Source organism: Anomaloglossus baeobatrachus, chromosome 3 (genome assembly GCF_048569485.1).
Source record: "Anomaloglossus baeobatrachus isolate aAnoBae1 chromosome 3, aAnoBae1.hap1, whole genome shotgun sequence".
In the NCBI taxonomy this organism is placed as follows: Eukaryota; Metazoa; Chordata; class Amphibia; order Anura; family Aromobatidae; genus Anomaloglossus; species Anomaloglossus baeobatrachus.
This window is the reverse complement of record NC_134355.1, coordinates 296,443,083-296,457,634: the sequence shown is the minus strand read 5'-3', so window position 1 is coordinate 296,457,634 and position 14,552 is coordinate 296,443,083. Positions and strand designations below refer to the sequence as shown.

The 14,552-nt window shown below is 43.5% G+C and overlaps 1 protein-coding gene across 1 annotated transcript in view; it reads left to right on the top strand.

The window, feature by feature from the left end:
- RNF217 (ring finger protein 217) overlaps nucleotides 1-14,552 on the top strand; it is a 124,748-nt gene that overhangs the window by 73,704 nt on the left and 36,492 nt on the right. Inside the window, 2 exon segments of the mRNA XM_075339943.1 lie at nucleotides 5,728-5,961; nucleotides 14,206-14,370. Coding sequence (XP_075196058.1) covers nucleotides 5,728-5,961; nucleotides 14,206-14,370 — 399 coding nt within the window.

Genomic DNA, 14,552 nt, shown 5'->3' with positions numbered 1-14,552 from the left:
TCTCCCAATAAGAGCTAGAAGAAAAGGAATTTACGGTAAGTAACAAAATTCCCTTCTTTTCCTCAGATCTAATCAGCGGGAGTATAAAATTGCTGCATGCTGCTATTAATCTCATATACCAGATGGAACTCGCTAATGCAAGTCTGCGTGCGAGAAATAAACGGACGGCACAGGGACCATCTATTTGCCTCCGATTTTTATGCAGAGTTCACAGCCAGAATCCTCCTGGCAACTAATCAAAAAAAAAAAAATTGTATAGATAGGGCAATAGAATAATAGCTGGATAGATAGATGCATATCTTTCAGATATGTAATATAACTCTCCTACATATTATAAAATTACACACTTTTAGCTGGGATAACCTAATAAATGTGAAAGAAAACTGACGGTCCCTCCTATGATTGATCACCAGCAAAGGTAAAGCAGAAAACTGCGGACTGATTATCAGGCTGGGAAAGTCAATGATTATTGGGACCTTCCCAGCCTGAAAATTGCAGCCCTCTGCCGCCCCAGAAGTGGCCATCACATTAGATGTGCTAGTTCTGGAGCTTCACCTTGGCTTTTCCCAATTGCCCTAGTGTGATGGCAATCAGGACAATGTTTTTTGGGGTTGATGTCAGCTCTGTCGTATTACTTAGAATCAAGCCCTCGTGTAATTGGGTGTATCTGATAGATGCCTCTCCATTACTAACCCAGAAAGTCAAAAGAAAAAGAAAAGTTGTTTTTTTTTTTTTTTGTTTTTGTTTTCTGTTAAAAAACAAAACAAAACACTCCCGGACTCTTTTTGGTTTCTCAGTTTAATAAAAAAGCCATGCAGATTCATCGCAGTCAAGGAAATCCAGCGTAGTCCAGAAAAGGAAATATGAAAGACATGAGAGAGTAAAAAAAAAAATGGGACTCTCCCTCATTCACCGGTTTATTAGAAAGCAAAGTCCCATGGGCCACCGTAGTCTAGCGCTTCCCACAGCATTCCTCAGTTTCATAGATCAATTGCTATGGAGCCTCCATCAATGGCTATGGAGGCTCCATAGGCTTTTAGCAGCAGCCACTCCTGGTCAGGATACACTCTGTGAAACCAAGGACTGACAAGCGGTGACTGTATTAGTAACGTCACTGATGTCGCTGTCGATTCTGGGTCACACAGGGCAGCGCGAGACCTGGAATGTCTGATGAGCGGTGAGGTCAGTAACTTTATGACATCAGTGCTCTTCAGAGCCGGCTTGTCTTCCGCTGTCCTCTGTGTGACCTGACCATAGCGGTGATGTCAGTAACGTTACTGACATTACCGCTCTTCAGTCTTTGGGTGTTGCAGCCCAGACTAAACACCCTTTAGATCCACATGAGGCGCTAAAGGGTGTCATTTTATAATATGTTTGGTGGTTGACACATTATTCATTTGGGTGTTTATCTAGTCTATTTATGTATCTATAGTTTTTATATTTGATTGCTTTATTATTTTGGACAACTTGCAAGAACTTACAAAGCGTAGTCTAGGATGTAAGAGATGATGTTAAAAACATGTCATCCACATGCTATGCGTAAAAACACTTTCATGACAAAAGTTACCCAGATGGATTCCACTTGTCCAACTTTTTAGAAGTGGAATGGGGCAAAAAAATTTTCACATGAATGTGAGCGGGCCTTAAGAAGACTGTCATATCTATAGTATCATAGACCACTGGTTCCCTTTCCCAAAACATGCAGTGGCCTAAATATGGGGATTGCAGTACCACACCTCTGTCCAGGGGGGCTTCCAGGTCTACCTGCCCTTTAGGACCCAGCAAACACATACAAGGTCCTGTATTCTGAGCAGTGACATGTCATTTGTGCATTGCTGAGTGTCAAAGTTCCTTACAGTAACCTGCATAAGGACAGATGTAGGGCATTGCATACAATGTCTTTGCTGGCAGACTAGGAATAATAGCAGGAAGAGGTAAGTACCGGTGTATATACCTGCCATTGTTTATGGGGGGGATGGTCTTGTACTCGGGTCTTGTGTAGGTTACACTGTTCGACATATTTTCAAAAGTTGTGAAATTAGCCATTCCTTAACCCATTACTTGCCAAATTAGCAATTTTCATTTTTTTTTTTTTAATTAAATGACAGATTTTTAATGAGTTGGGTCCTAATGAATCAGAAACATAATTTGCCAAATTTTGAAAAAACCTCAAATAGGTGTTTTGAAAGCTCTCTCGGTGGAAGACTATTCAATTAAAAATGGCAATGACATGATTTCCTGTTTTTCAAACAATCTTTTTACAAAAACACAAAAAATTGGACCTAATTATAAAATCTTAGTTGCTAGAAGCAAAAAGAATAGGCATCCCAAAAAAAGGACATTGGTGAGGACCTCCTGAATTAAAATCTGGCAATTAAAATGCATAAAGATTTGGGTACTTTGAAACATTATTTTGGCAAATATAAAGATACAGAATATTTTGTGCCAATTTTCTGATAGTTATTTAAAGGAAATTTTGCTACAATTCAAATAAAACATGTTTAAACACTATTGAAGTATAAAAAGTTACAGAAATTGCACTACAAAGTTTGGTTACTATTCAGAGACAACTATTTTCCTTGTCTCTTGTACTCTTGCGTCGGAATTGTCCAACACTAATCAACAGGCATTGAAGGGTTCTATTTCCATATCTTGTTGAAATCTTTCACGTTGCTCACTGTTGCGCAGTTTAGTGGAAAAAAGTCTCAATGAGAATGTAAGAAATTAATCTTTAAGGACATGTTACAGCCAAGATCCTTGTGTTTTGAGATTTCCCACAAATTCTTCATCATTACCTGTTTTTGAGTATGGTCTTAACAATGTCCTTAAAGGAAACCTGTTACCAGATTTGGTTCCTATAAGCTGCAGCATTCTCGAACACTGTATATAAGAGCCCAGGCTGCTCTTTATAATCTAAAAGAACAGCTTTTATTATACTCGCGTACGGGGCGGTCTGGTCCGATGGGCGTCACTGGTCTCGGTCCGGCGCCTCCTCCATTCCCTCCATCGCCGTCCTCCTTTTCTGCTCTTATGTGGATGACGCGTCCTACGTCATCCACACAGCCTACATCGCACGGGCAGAGCAAAGTACTGTAATACATCGTCACGGGGAAAGCTCAGAGCCCTCCCGCTCATGCGCTCTACAATACTATAATATTGTAAAAATTTTTTTTTTTTATTAGTGTAGCAAGTTCACTGTTGGCCCTAGTGTCTGTCTGTCTCTTGTGACCCAGCTACTGCCTCGTCTGACCCTCGCCTCGTCTGACCCTCGCCTCGTCTGACCCTCGCCTCGTCTGACCCTCGCCTCGTCTGACCCTCGCCTCGTCTGACCCTCGCCTCGTCTGACCCTCGCCTCGTCTGACCCTCGCCTCCTCACGGTTGCTGAATAAAACAATCTGAACATTGCCTGCTAGGAGATTCCACTGCTGTAGCCTGAAACCTAAAAGCTCAGTCTTACTCTTGGGCAGATCCAAATCTCTAACCAGATCGTTCAGTTCACTGTGTTATAAGGTGTGGTTCAGTTGAGGTTGCTGACAAAGTCTGGATTGTGAGAAGAAAATGCTTCATGACCCCAAATGCCCTATTTCTTCCTCACTTGACAAACTGTTTCTGGTGCTTTTAGAACCAGTAGTTCTTCAGTATGTGGTACTGGACATATTGCTGATGGAATGGTTGAATACTGTAAAGTCCACTTTTTCCTTGAAATTCCATTCCTAATGGGGGCACCATGCAGTAATAGCAGTTGTTAGTGTGATCGGTTGGCTCTCTCCAGACTATTGGGATAGCAAAAGGCATAGATTGCATTTTCCCATGCAACCACTGGGTAAGATGTGATGCACGTCTATTACAGCATGTGTGTGGAGCCCAATTCTTGTCCTGTTCTGCAGTCAAAATACAGGTAGTAGGCTTTCCTTATCATGTGGTCATCCATGAAGATGAAATCAGGCCTGTGTTGTTCATGCAGAGGCATAATGACTGGATTAATGATTGATTTATTTTTTTTTTTTTTAGTAGTAGAGGCTTGTCACTGGACCACAAAGTGTAGGGTATTTCTGTATTGATTAGACATGCCTGCCTCCACTGTAACACCACCACCTCCAAAGGCTCATCTGGTGACAACAGTGGTTGATGCATAGTGCTCTCCTTGATGCCTCCAACATCATTGTCAGCCATCATTTCTGCCCAGCATAAATCGACTTTTATCAATAAACTGAACTGAGGCCCACTTGTCCAGCAAGACTATGTCGCCTGTACCTGGTGGTGTGGTCAGATACCCCTGCAGGTTTTCTAGCATGCAGACCACTCTGATGTAAATGGTTTTGAATGGTCTTACATGCCACTTGGGTGCCTCTCACTTCCCTTAAGTGTGCCTGGAGTTGTGCACCATTCATCGTCCGGTTTCAAAGGGCTTTGATCACAATGAAGTGGTCATCAGTGTGGGATGTTGCCAAAGGATGTCCACTTCTATGCCTTTTCTGTGACTTTCAGTCTCTATGTATCTCTATTGCAACCTGCTGATGACACTCTGTGACATGCTAAGCTCAGTGGCCACTTCCTCCTGAGATCATCCTGCTTAAAGGGAACCTGTCATCAGAAATTTGGCTTTCAACCTAAATGTTTCCCCCTCTGCAGCTCCTGGGCTGCATTCTAGTAAGGTTTCTATACTTTTTGTGCTCCCTTTTAAACCAAAATAAATACTTTATAAAACTGTACCTTTCGGTTTGAAAATCTTGTAAATTATCCATGGGGGCGGGCCGTGTGGCGTCCGTTGCTGTATCTTACTCCGTCCCCCCACGCTCCAAATCATCCCTCAGGACGCCGCCCACTGCGCCCGAGGTCCCGTGCACGCCGGGACACCTAGTGATGTGGGCGCGCTCTCCCCTCCTGTACGTCGCTCAGATCCTCTGCTTCTCCTGTAGTGGTCTGCTCCGCTCCTCCCATCTATTTTCTGCTGCAGGGTACGATGGGAAGGAGGTGACGTCGGGCCGGCGCAGAACGCTGGAGGCAGTGGGGAAAGGGCGGGCACGAGAGTATGGGCAGACACTTGCGATGCAATCACAGCGCCGTCCATACTCTCATGCCTGCGACCACGTGACTATTGTCTGAACCTGTCGCTATCGACCGGTTCAGCCGGCATCTCCATACATACTTGACTATTAGCTGAACCTGTTGATATTAGCATATTCAGCGGACATTAGTATAACATTACATTTACACACAGCAATATCCGTAAAATTTCTGAATGACCATTATTTCAACAATCAGTTGTCGCGGCAAATGCAGATAAGTAATAAAACCATCATTTTATCTCTAAAGGCAACTTGTTATGGCATTTATTATACATGTATTGCAATGAGGCATCTGAAATAGCCTGTGTATTAGGATTGTACTATGGAAATTTCCATCAGATACTTGTTAGCTAAATTTGCTTTTTCTAAGTGGGCCTTTTAGCATTGCTATGGTGGTTCTTTCTGGTCAGCTTATTGGGGGGTGGTAATAACTTTGCACTTAAGTGGTTACTCACGTGAGGGGTCCCACGCAGATTACATAAAACTCTCCTAGTGGATACAGCACATGTTAATTAACTGTCCCTTCCTATGTAAGAATACCAGGTACTCTGTAAAATTGTGTGTGTGTGTATAATATAATAATTTTGTGTGGGTGTACATATATTATTACTTGGTAGAGAACCCTGATCAATATTTACTTATCTTTACTTCCTTTAAGGTGCAGCTTGGACAAGTGGAGATAAAATGCCCAATAACTGAGTGCAATAAACACCTTGACGAAGCCACCATTTTGTTCAACCTGCCACATGATGACATCATCAAGTACAAGTACTTCCTGGAACTTAGTCGCATAGACTCTAGCACCAAGCCCTGCCCGCAGTGCAAGCACTTTACAACCTTCAAGAGAAAGATCCACATTCCAAACCCAAGCAAATCCGAGAACAAGTTCAAAGTAAGCCGATGACCTGCGCAATGAGGATCTCCGAATGATGAGTCGGGCCGCTTTCACTCGTGCCTGTGTGGTTAAAGACTCCATCACATGTTGGGTTTTAACAGTGATCAGTTCTAGATAATGGTCTAAATCACGGTCTGTACTTATATTACTATCAGCCACCAAACTATGCTGCTTACTTATGGTACAATTTTGGTTCTCTCAGAATTATTTTTTGCATTCCATATATTTATTTTTATGCAAGGGGTGATAGTTATCAAAAAGGAAACCTCCAATATCACAGTTTCAATCTACATTAAATGTATTTCTTTTTAATTACATGAAGATGTTCTCCATTAAAGAGGGCTTTATATGTCCCCCATCCTTATGTCCCCCATGTTCTCCATCCTAGGCCCCTTCATGGTGTGTATATATACCCCCTTTCCTAATGTATATGCATCCAGTTAGGCTGCTTTCACACCTCCGGTTTTAGCAGAGCCGGCCAATCCGGCTCTAAAACCTACGCAATGGATGCGGCGACAATACCGCATCCTTTGCATAAGTTTTTGACATGCGGCCGGTCCGGTTTTAGCCGCTTGTGGCAGACTACTGAGCGCATGCGCAGTGGAAAAAAATGCATGCGGTGGCCGGATGCGGTGTTTGCTGCAGGACGCCGAATGCGGCGTCCATAGGCATGCATTGCCGGACAAAAAAAATGTGCCAGGCAACGTTCCATCTGGCCGCCGCATTGGCTAAATCTTCCGCATGTGGCAAAAACCGGACCGAACGCAAGCCCATGCAGCACAATACGGCACTAACGTAAGTCTATGCAAAAAAAAAAATGCAACCCTCGGCAAAAAAAAAAAAAAGTTGCGGTTTTTCTGCAAAGCGCCGGATTGTGCCGCACAGGAAAAACCAGATGTGTGAAAGCAGCCTTATGCAACACACATGATAAACTATTCTACTCACCTTCCCACCACATTGCATCCTCTTCTGATGCCGGCAACTGACTGCGGCTTGTAAGTGACGGGTAACACATGACTTCACTGCCATGCACCCACATTCACATGCGTGCCGAAGGCGGGACCTGGGTCGCTGCTACAGGAAGCCGGCAGGAGCATTGCATATTGATTTCCCCATTATAGGGAAATGAATATTCAGTGATCCTCATGCCCATAATACCACCTACTTTTCGGCGCTGGCGTCTGTAAGCGTTAAAATCTTCAGCAGCATTTTATTATGTCTCCTCACCTCATATGGTAACCTAAGAGGAAGATTGAGCAATAGCTGTTATGCGTGAACCACGCTTCTTCTGGCTCTTACATCATCAAATGCACATTTATGTAGTCTACTTCCAACACAATTACCATAATGGGGAAAAAAATTACATCAAAAGATAAAATGCACTATAAATCATGGTAATGTGGAAAAGGACTTCAATTATACCAATGGGTCCTAAAGACTCCGTTCTCTGAATAAGAGATCTTTCTTAAGTAACAGGTTATGTCGATCTCTGCCTGTTTATAGGTTCTGGTTCAAAATACAAACCCAAAACTAGCCTTCTCAGGAAAGGGTTCTCCTTGACCTATTGCTCCCGAATTGTATGTTATTTTGGATTTTGTATTCTGAAGCAGCATGGAATTAAAGGGGTTTTCTCACAAAGAAAGTTCATTTTAATCAATCGATCTAGGCAGAATTGCTATGTACTGTGTGATGGTTGTGTCTGACCGTACAGGGACATGGTCTGATCATACTACAGCTCCTGGGCCAGGGAAAGACACCAAAAAGTATATAGATATCCCAGTATGGGATCACAGATCATTGTTTTCGTGAGATAAAACATTTTCCTGTCTATTTTTGTGTATAAACTCAAAGAATTATTTGCGATCCTCCATGATTTAATTTATGTTTTTTTGTACTTCTTCCTTAGCCTAGGACAGGGGTGGGCAATTAATTTTTCCATGGGGCCGCATAAGAAATTGGGATGGATTTAGAGGGCCGCCGGGTACTGTGCACTGTGCGGCGCTGCAGGATCTGTTCCCTGCACGGCACGCAGCGTGTGATGCCTTCGATCTGACCAGGGACCTCCCCGGAGCTCCGTCAACAGGTCAGATTGCTCTCTTCACTAACCGGCCAGCAAGGACGCCCTGAACCAGGCGGGCCGGTCACAGAGAGTAGGCGGGCCGCCTCTTGCCCAGGTCTGGCCTAGGAGATGTCTTATGATCAGACCATGTCCCTGTACAGTCAGACATGGCCATTACACAGTACTATAAGATTATCTCATCACAGGAATATATATATAATAATTTAATTTTTTTTCTTCAACCCATCCAATTGTGGAACTTATTATTCCAAGACTTATTGATTAAAATGAACTTTGTTCTTGGGAAAACCCATTTTAAAGACAGAAGGAAGCAAAGTAAGGTGATAAGTGCAATGATGTACTGGTTGGGTACAGTGGGGAAAAGAAGTACCTGATCCACTACCGATTTTTGAAAGTTTTCCCACATGCAAGGAATGGAAAGGGCTGTAATTTTTATCGTAGGCATACTTCAACTGCGACAGACAGAATCCAAAAAAAAAAAAAATTATTGTATGATTTATTTATTTTTAGTAATTTGCATCTTATTGCATGAAATACTGGTAAGTATTTGATACTGAACATTTGTTCAGAACTTAATATTTGGTACAGAAATTTTTGTTTGCAGTGAGAGTGAGAGTGAGATGTTCCCGGTAGTTCTTGACCACGTTTCCACACACTGCAGCACGAATTTTGACCCAATCCTCCATACAGATCTCTAGATCTTTTAAGGTTTCTGGGCAACATGGAGTTTCAGCTCCCTCCAAAGATTATTCTATTGGGTTCAGGGCTAGCCACTGGCTAGGCTACTCCAGGACCTTGAAATGCGTCTTACAGAGCTACTCCTTAGTTTCCCTGGCTGTGTTTCGGGACATTGTCCTACTGGAAGACCCAGACACTGCCCATCTTCAGTGCTCTTACTGAGGGAAGGAGGTTGTTGGCCAAAATATCACAATACATTACCCCATCCATCCTCCCTTCCAATATGGTGCAATCGTCCTGTCCCCTTTGCAGAAAAGCACCCCCAAAGTATGAGGTTTTAACCCCCCATGCTTCACGTGTTCTTGGGGTTGTACTTCTCCTTCCTCCAAATATGGCAAATGGAGTAGATACAATTTTATTTTGGTTTCATCTGACCACATGACCTTCTCCAGTGGTCATTGGTGAATTTCAAATGAGCCTGGACATGGGCTGGCGTGAGCAGGGGGAACTTGCGGTTCCTGCAGGATTTTAATACATGAGAGTATAGTGTGTTATTAACGGTAATATTTGAGACTGTTGTAGCAGCTCTCTCAGGTCATTGACCAGGTCCTCCCCTTTAGTTCTGGGCTGATTCCTGACCTTTCTCAGAATCAACCTTACTTCACGAGGCGAGATCTTGCATGGAGCCCCAGACTGAGTAAGATTGACAGTCATCTTGTGTTTTTTCAATTTTCTAATTGTGCCAACAGTTGTTGCCTTCTCACCCAGCTACTTGCCTATTGTCCTGTTGCACATCCCAGCCTTGTCCCTTGTCCCTAAGGTGCTTACAGTTCTTTGGTCTTGGCCATGGTGGAGAGGTTGGAGTGTGATTGAGTGTGTGGACAGGTGTCTTTTCTACAACTAACTAGTTCAAACAGGTGCAATTAACACAGGTAATGAGTGCAGAGTAGGAGGGCTTCTTCAAGAATAAAAAAGTCAGAATTCTTGCTGATTGGTAGGTGATCAAATACTTATTTCATGCAATAAAATGCAAATTATTTAAAAATTATACAATGTCATTTTTCTGGATTTTTTTTTTTCTGTCACAGTTTAAGTGTATCTACGATAAAAATTACAGACCTCCCAATTCTTTGTAGGTGGGAAAACTTGCAAAAATCATCCGTGTATCAAATATTTATTTTCCCCACCGTGTATGCATTCCTATGTATAGTAAGTTTTGTCCCTTTTATTCCTGTGTTCTTGATGGTAAACCAGGCTTATTTTGAATGTGTTCCTATACTGCACATAAATGACCGCATTCCCTTTGGGATTACCACGGCTCACTCTCATTTTTAGCATACCAATCTATTGACTAAACTGTGGCTTGTTGTAGGCTTTAAATATGCAGAGCAGTTACATAACACCAATGACGACAATGTAACAGACTGAGCACTATGAGCATCTTTATTTAACAGCGTTATCACTGTTGCCATAGTATATTACGACGCATAGCATTAGGATGCTAATTTGATTACAGTATATGTCAAAATGTGGAAGTTCACTGATCTGCTGGAAAGCTTCTAGTGCACAACAGATGGCAGGTAGCGTTAGATTCTTCAGCCTTGCGAATCTTCAGAAGATGACACTAAGGCTATGTGCGCACTTACCGGATTTTGCCGCGGATTTTCTGCTGATTTGCTGCATGTTTCGCTGCAGAAAAATGTTCATAACATCTCTGCAGTGAATCACCAGCAAATCCTATGGAGAAAAAAAATCCTGTGCGCACTGGGCGGAATTTGACAGCTGCATGTTTTGCTGCGGGAATCCCGCAGGAAAAACAAGTGCATGTCAATTCTTTTCCGCACATCGCTGCGGGATTTCACTCCATTGACTCCAATGTTAATCGTGAAATCCCGCAGGGAATAACGCAGGCAGCAAATTCTGTGCGGTTCACTGCGTTTTCCTGCGTTATTCCCTGCGGTATTTCGCGGTTTACCTCCGGTAATGTACATCGCTTGTCTGCGGTTTGCAGGGAAGTGATGTCATTACAGGAAGAGGAAGCGGAGCAGAGAGTAAACAAACACATCACAGACACAGATAGACATCACAGACACAGAACACATAGAACACACATAGAAAGAAAACGGAAATATAGAAAACAAAGAACGTGGGCTCCGCTGCATATTTACCGTCCAGCCGAGGTAAGCACACAGCGGCTGCCCGGTATTCTCAGGCTGGGGAGGGAGAGGGGCAGGGATAATGTCCCCTGCCTCACTCCCCCTCCCGCAGCCGAGAATATCAGCCGCAGCTGCCCTGGGACTGTCGCATGCATTATGCGGCAGCACCGGCGTGTCCTCGGCTCTTCTTGCTGCCGTGTAGCAGTGGCAGAAAGGTAATACAAGGGGTTAATGATGGTGGGGGACCACCGCCAATAACTCCAGGCTTGATCATGGCAGCGTCTATGTGACAGCTGACATGATCAACCCGTAAGTAAAGTGAATAAAACACACACACAGAAAAATCCTTTATTTTAAATAAAACAAACAAGCCTCGTTCACCATTTTATTAACCCCACCCGCACCAAAGCTCCGCCGTAATCCACCGCTCCGGCGTAATCCACAGGTCCTGCGCTGCTTCCATCCAGCCGCGACTGTCACAGACACAGCGCTGAATGAAAGCAGCAGACAGCAGAGGTAATTACCGGTCATTTCCCACGGCCGGTAATGTGAACTCACTGCCGACCGTGGGAAATGCAGTGATCTGTCCTCTATCTATCTATCCCTCTATCTATTATTCTGTCTAACTACTATCTCAGAATTAAATGACTTTTTTTTTTTTTTTTCTTCAATGTGCTTTATTGCATTGAATGCAATAAAGCACATCCCAACCCGCACGCGGCAAAACCGCGGCAATACCGCGGCAAACCGCATGCGGTTTTCGGGTGCGGTTTCCCGCGTTTTTTTACCGCGTGTGTGGTAATCTTTGAGAGCATGCGGAATTTTCTCAAGAAAATTCCATTTCCCAGTGCGCACATAGCCTAAAGGTGTGCAGAAGATGCCTATGCAGGGATTGCGGCCTCCTTCTGGTGATGTACTGGAGTGCCCTACATCCTAGAGCATCTGTCACAAGGTGATAAGTAGCCAGTTTTGACCTTTTATTCCTGCTTCCCCTTTGAGCATTTCACTTCTTTTAAATCCACCAGACTGTTCCAGCGATATGGGTTTATTTAATAATGCTGACACTGTTATTGGGGTCTGCTATTTCTGACACTGTTATGGGGGAGATCTGCTGCTTCCACTGTTATGTGGGGGGAATTTACTGCTCACACTAATGGCAGAGCTCTGCTGCTGGAGTGCCACAGGTTGTGCAACACACTTGTATGGGGACAGCAGTTTTGCACCATCTGTGTGGCTCCGCAGCTATTACCAAACTATAGCTCCCATCATCCCAACCTGTCTAAGCATGATGGGAGTTGTAGTTTTGCAACAGCTGCAGGGCTACTTTGACAGGTGGCCCTGCAGTGGAATTTGTATCCTGAAATAGGGCTTGGGTAGCCTTTTCAGGATATGTAACTTTTATTGCTCTACCTTCTCCAGTTTTCTTGTTGTAAGCTCTGGCAAATTCAGTGTTGCATGCTGGCTAGTCAAGCAGATGTTAATTAAAAATGAATATTCACTTCTCCCCATGCCCATAATCCCACCCACCTCTCAGCGCCGAGATCAGTGATAGTAAATCCAAAATGAATATTCACTTCTCCCACGCCCATAATCCCACCCACCTCTCAGCGCCGAGGTCAGTGATGGTAAATCCAAAATGAATATTCACTTCTCCCCACGCCCATAATCCCACCCACCTCTCAGCGCTGAGGTCAGTGATAGTAAATTCAAAATGAATATTCACTGCATTCCACGCCCATAATCCTGCCCACGTCTTGGCGTTAGTGATTAGTAAAAATATTCAGTCATTTACTGACCTTGTTCCTGAGAGGTGGGCAGGAATAGGGGCGAGAGTAGCAGTGAAGATTCATTTTTAGACGAACATCGGCTTGACTAGCCATCGTGCGATACTGAATTTACCGGCACTTAGAGAAGGAAAGCTGGAGAAGGCACAGCAATGGAACTTGGACTCCACTCCTGCCTCTTGCGGGGACACCCCCCTACTCCTAGCCCAGGGCCCGCAGCATCACCCCACTCCTGCCGCGCCAGCTTCCTGCAGCGCGACCCTTCGTCCAGTGACCCGTGCTCCACCAAACCCATAGCTAGCCAAGTATGCTACGTTTGGACTGACAAACACCCCCCCCATCATTTTTCTCCCAAATTTTTATGAAAAAGTTTTAGTCCGAAAAATAGACTAATTTTAAAGCAGCAACTTATTCCGCAGCACTTTTACAATTCGAAGGGTACACGTGCAAACAATATCGGACATTATAGAATAACATAATTCAACAGTTTAAGCGAGGAGTGAGGATTCTGCTCCCTTATGATCTTTGGTTCGAGTCCAATAGCTATATGTAGAAAGATTTACAATCTAATCATAGTCTCCTAATCTATAAATAGTCTACTTTCATGTTGGTTCCTGGACTGTCTACTAAAGTCCACAAGATTTTCCAACGCTTGAAATGGTGCATATGAAGTATACCGTATATATTCACGTATAAGCCAAGTTTTTCATACCCTTTTTTTTTTATATGCTGAAAACTCCCCTTTCAGCTTGTACTTGAGTGAGGGTCCCACAAAAAAATATTCTCACCTGTCCTCCATTCCCGCCGTGTCCTATTACCTGCATCTTGCAGACTGCTGGAACATAGGCCCCCTCAACAATCTTGGCCGGTCGTCATTACCTTTTACTTCAGTTGAATGCTTTGCAGAGCCCGCAAAAGCATTCAACTGAAGTATAGCGCTGGGGTGTATGTATGTGAGAACTACGACATAATAGGGACCAGTAGGAGGATGCTACTAAAGGATAGGCAAATTGCTGCAGGGTACAAGGATGAAGCACAGTACTACAGGATACGGACAAAGATGGGGCACATTACTGCAGGATACGGACAAGGATGGGGCACATTACTGCAGGATACAGACAAGGATGGGGCACATTACTGCAGGATACGGACAAGGATGGGGCACATTACTGCAGGATACAGACAAGGATGGGGCACATTACTGCAGGGCACAAGGATGAAGCACATTACATTTTACTGGTATCTATTTTTATTTTTGAAATTTACCAGTAGCATCTGTATTTCCCACTTAGGCTTATACTCAAATCACCAAGGTTTCCCATTTGTTTTTTTTTGTTTTTTTTTTGGGGCGGGGGGGGGGTGGTTGTGGTAAAATTAGATGCCTCAGCTTATACTCGAGTGTATACAGTACTTGATTCCTAATCTGTACATGATTAATCCAGTTTTGTGTATCTCAATCAGCTTTTATGTGACCAGTTAAGACCATAACACATGACCAAACATCAACTCAAGTAATAGATATATTTTTTATTTCTGCTTTTAGGTTCAGTGTCCATCTTGCCAATTTGTATGGTGTTTTAAGTGCCATTCTCCCTGGCATGAAGGAGTTAACTGCAGGGAGTACAAGAAAGGGGACAAACTTTTGCGTCACTGGGCCAATGAGATTGAATATGGGCAAAGGAATGCCCAGAAGTGTCCGAGATGCAAGGTGAGTTTCCGAAAAGGTCCATTGGAGTCATGTCCATTCTTGTTACTAAGGACAGTCTATGTGCATTTATTGTAAAATTCACTACTTCTACCGTGTTTCTCCAAAAATAAGACCAACCCCGAAAATAAGCCATAGCGTGATTTTACAGGATTTTTGGAGTATGCTTGAAATATATGCCATAC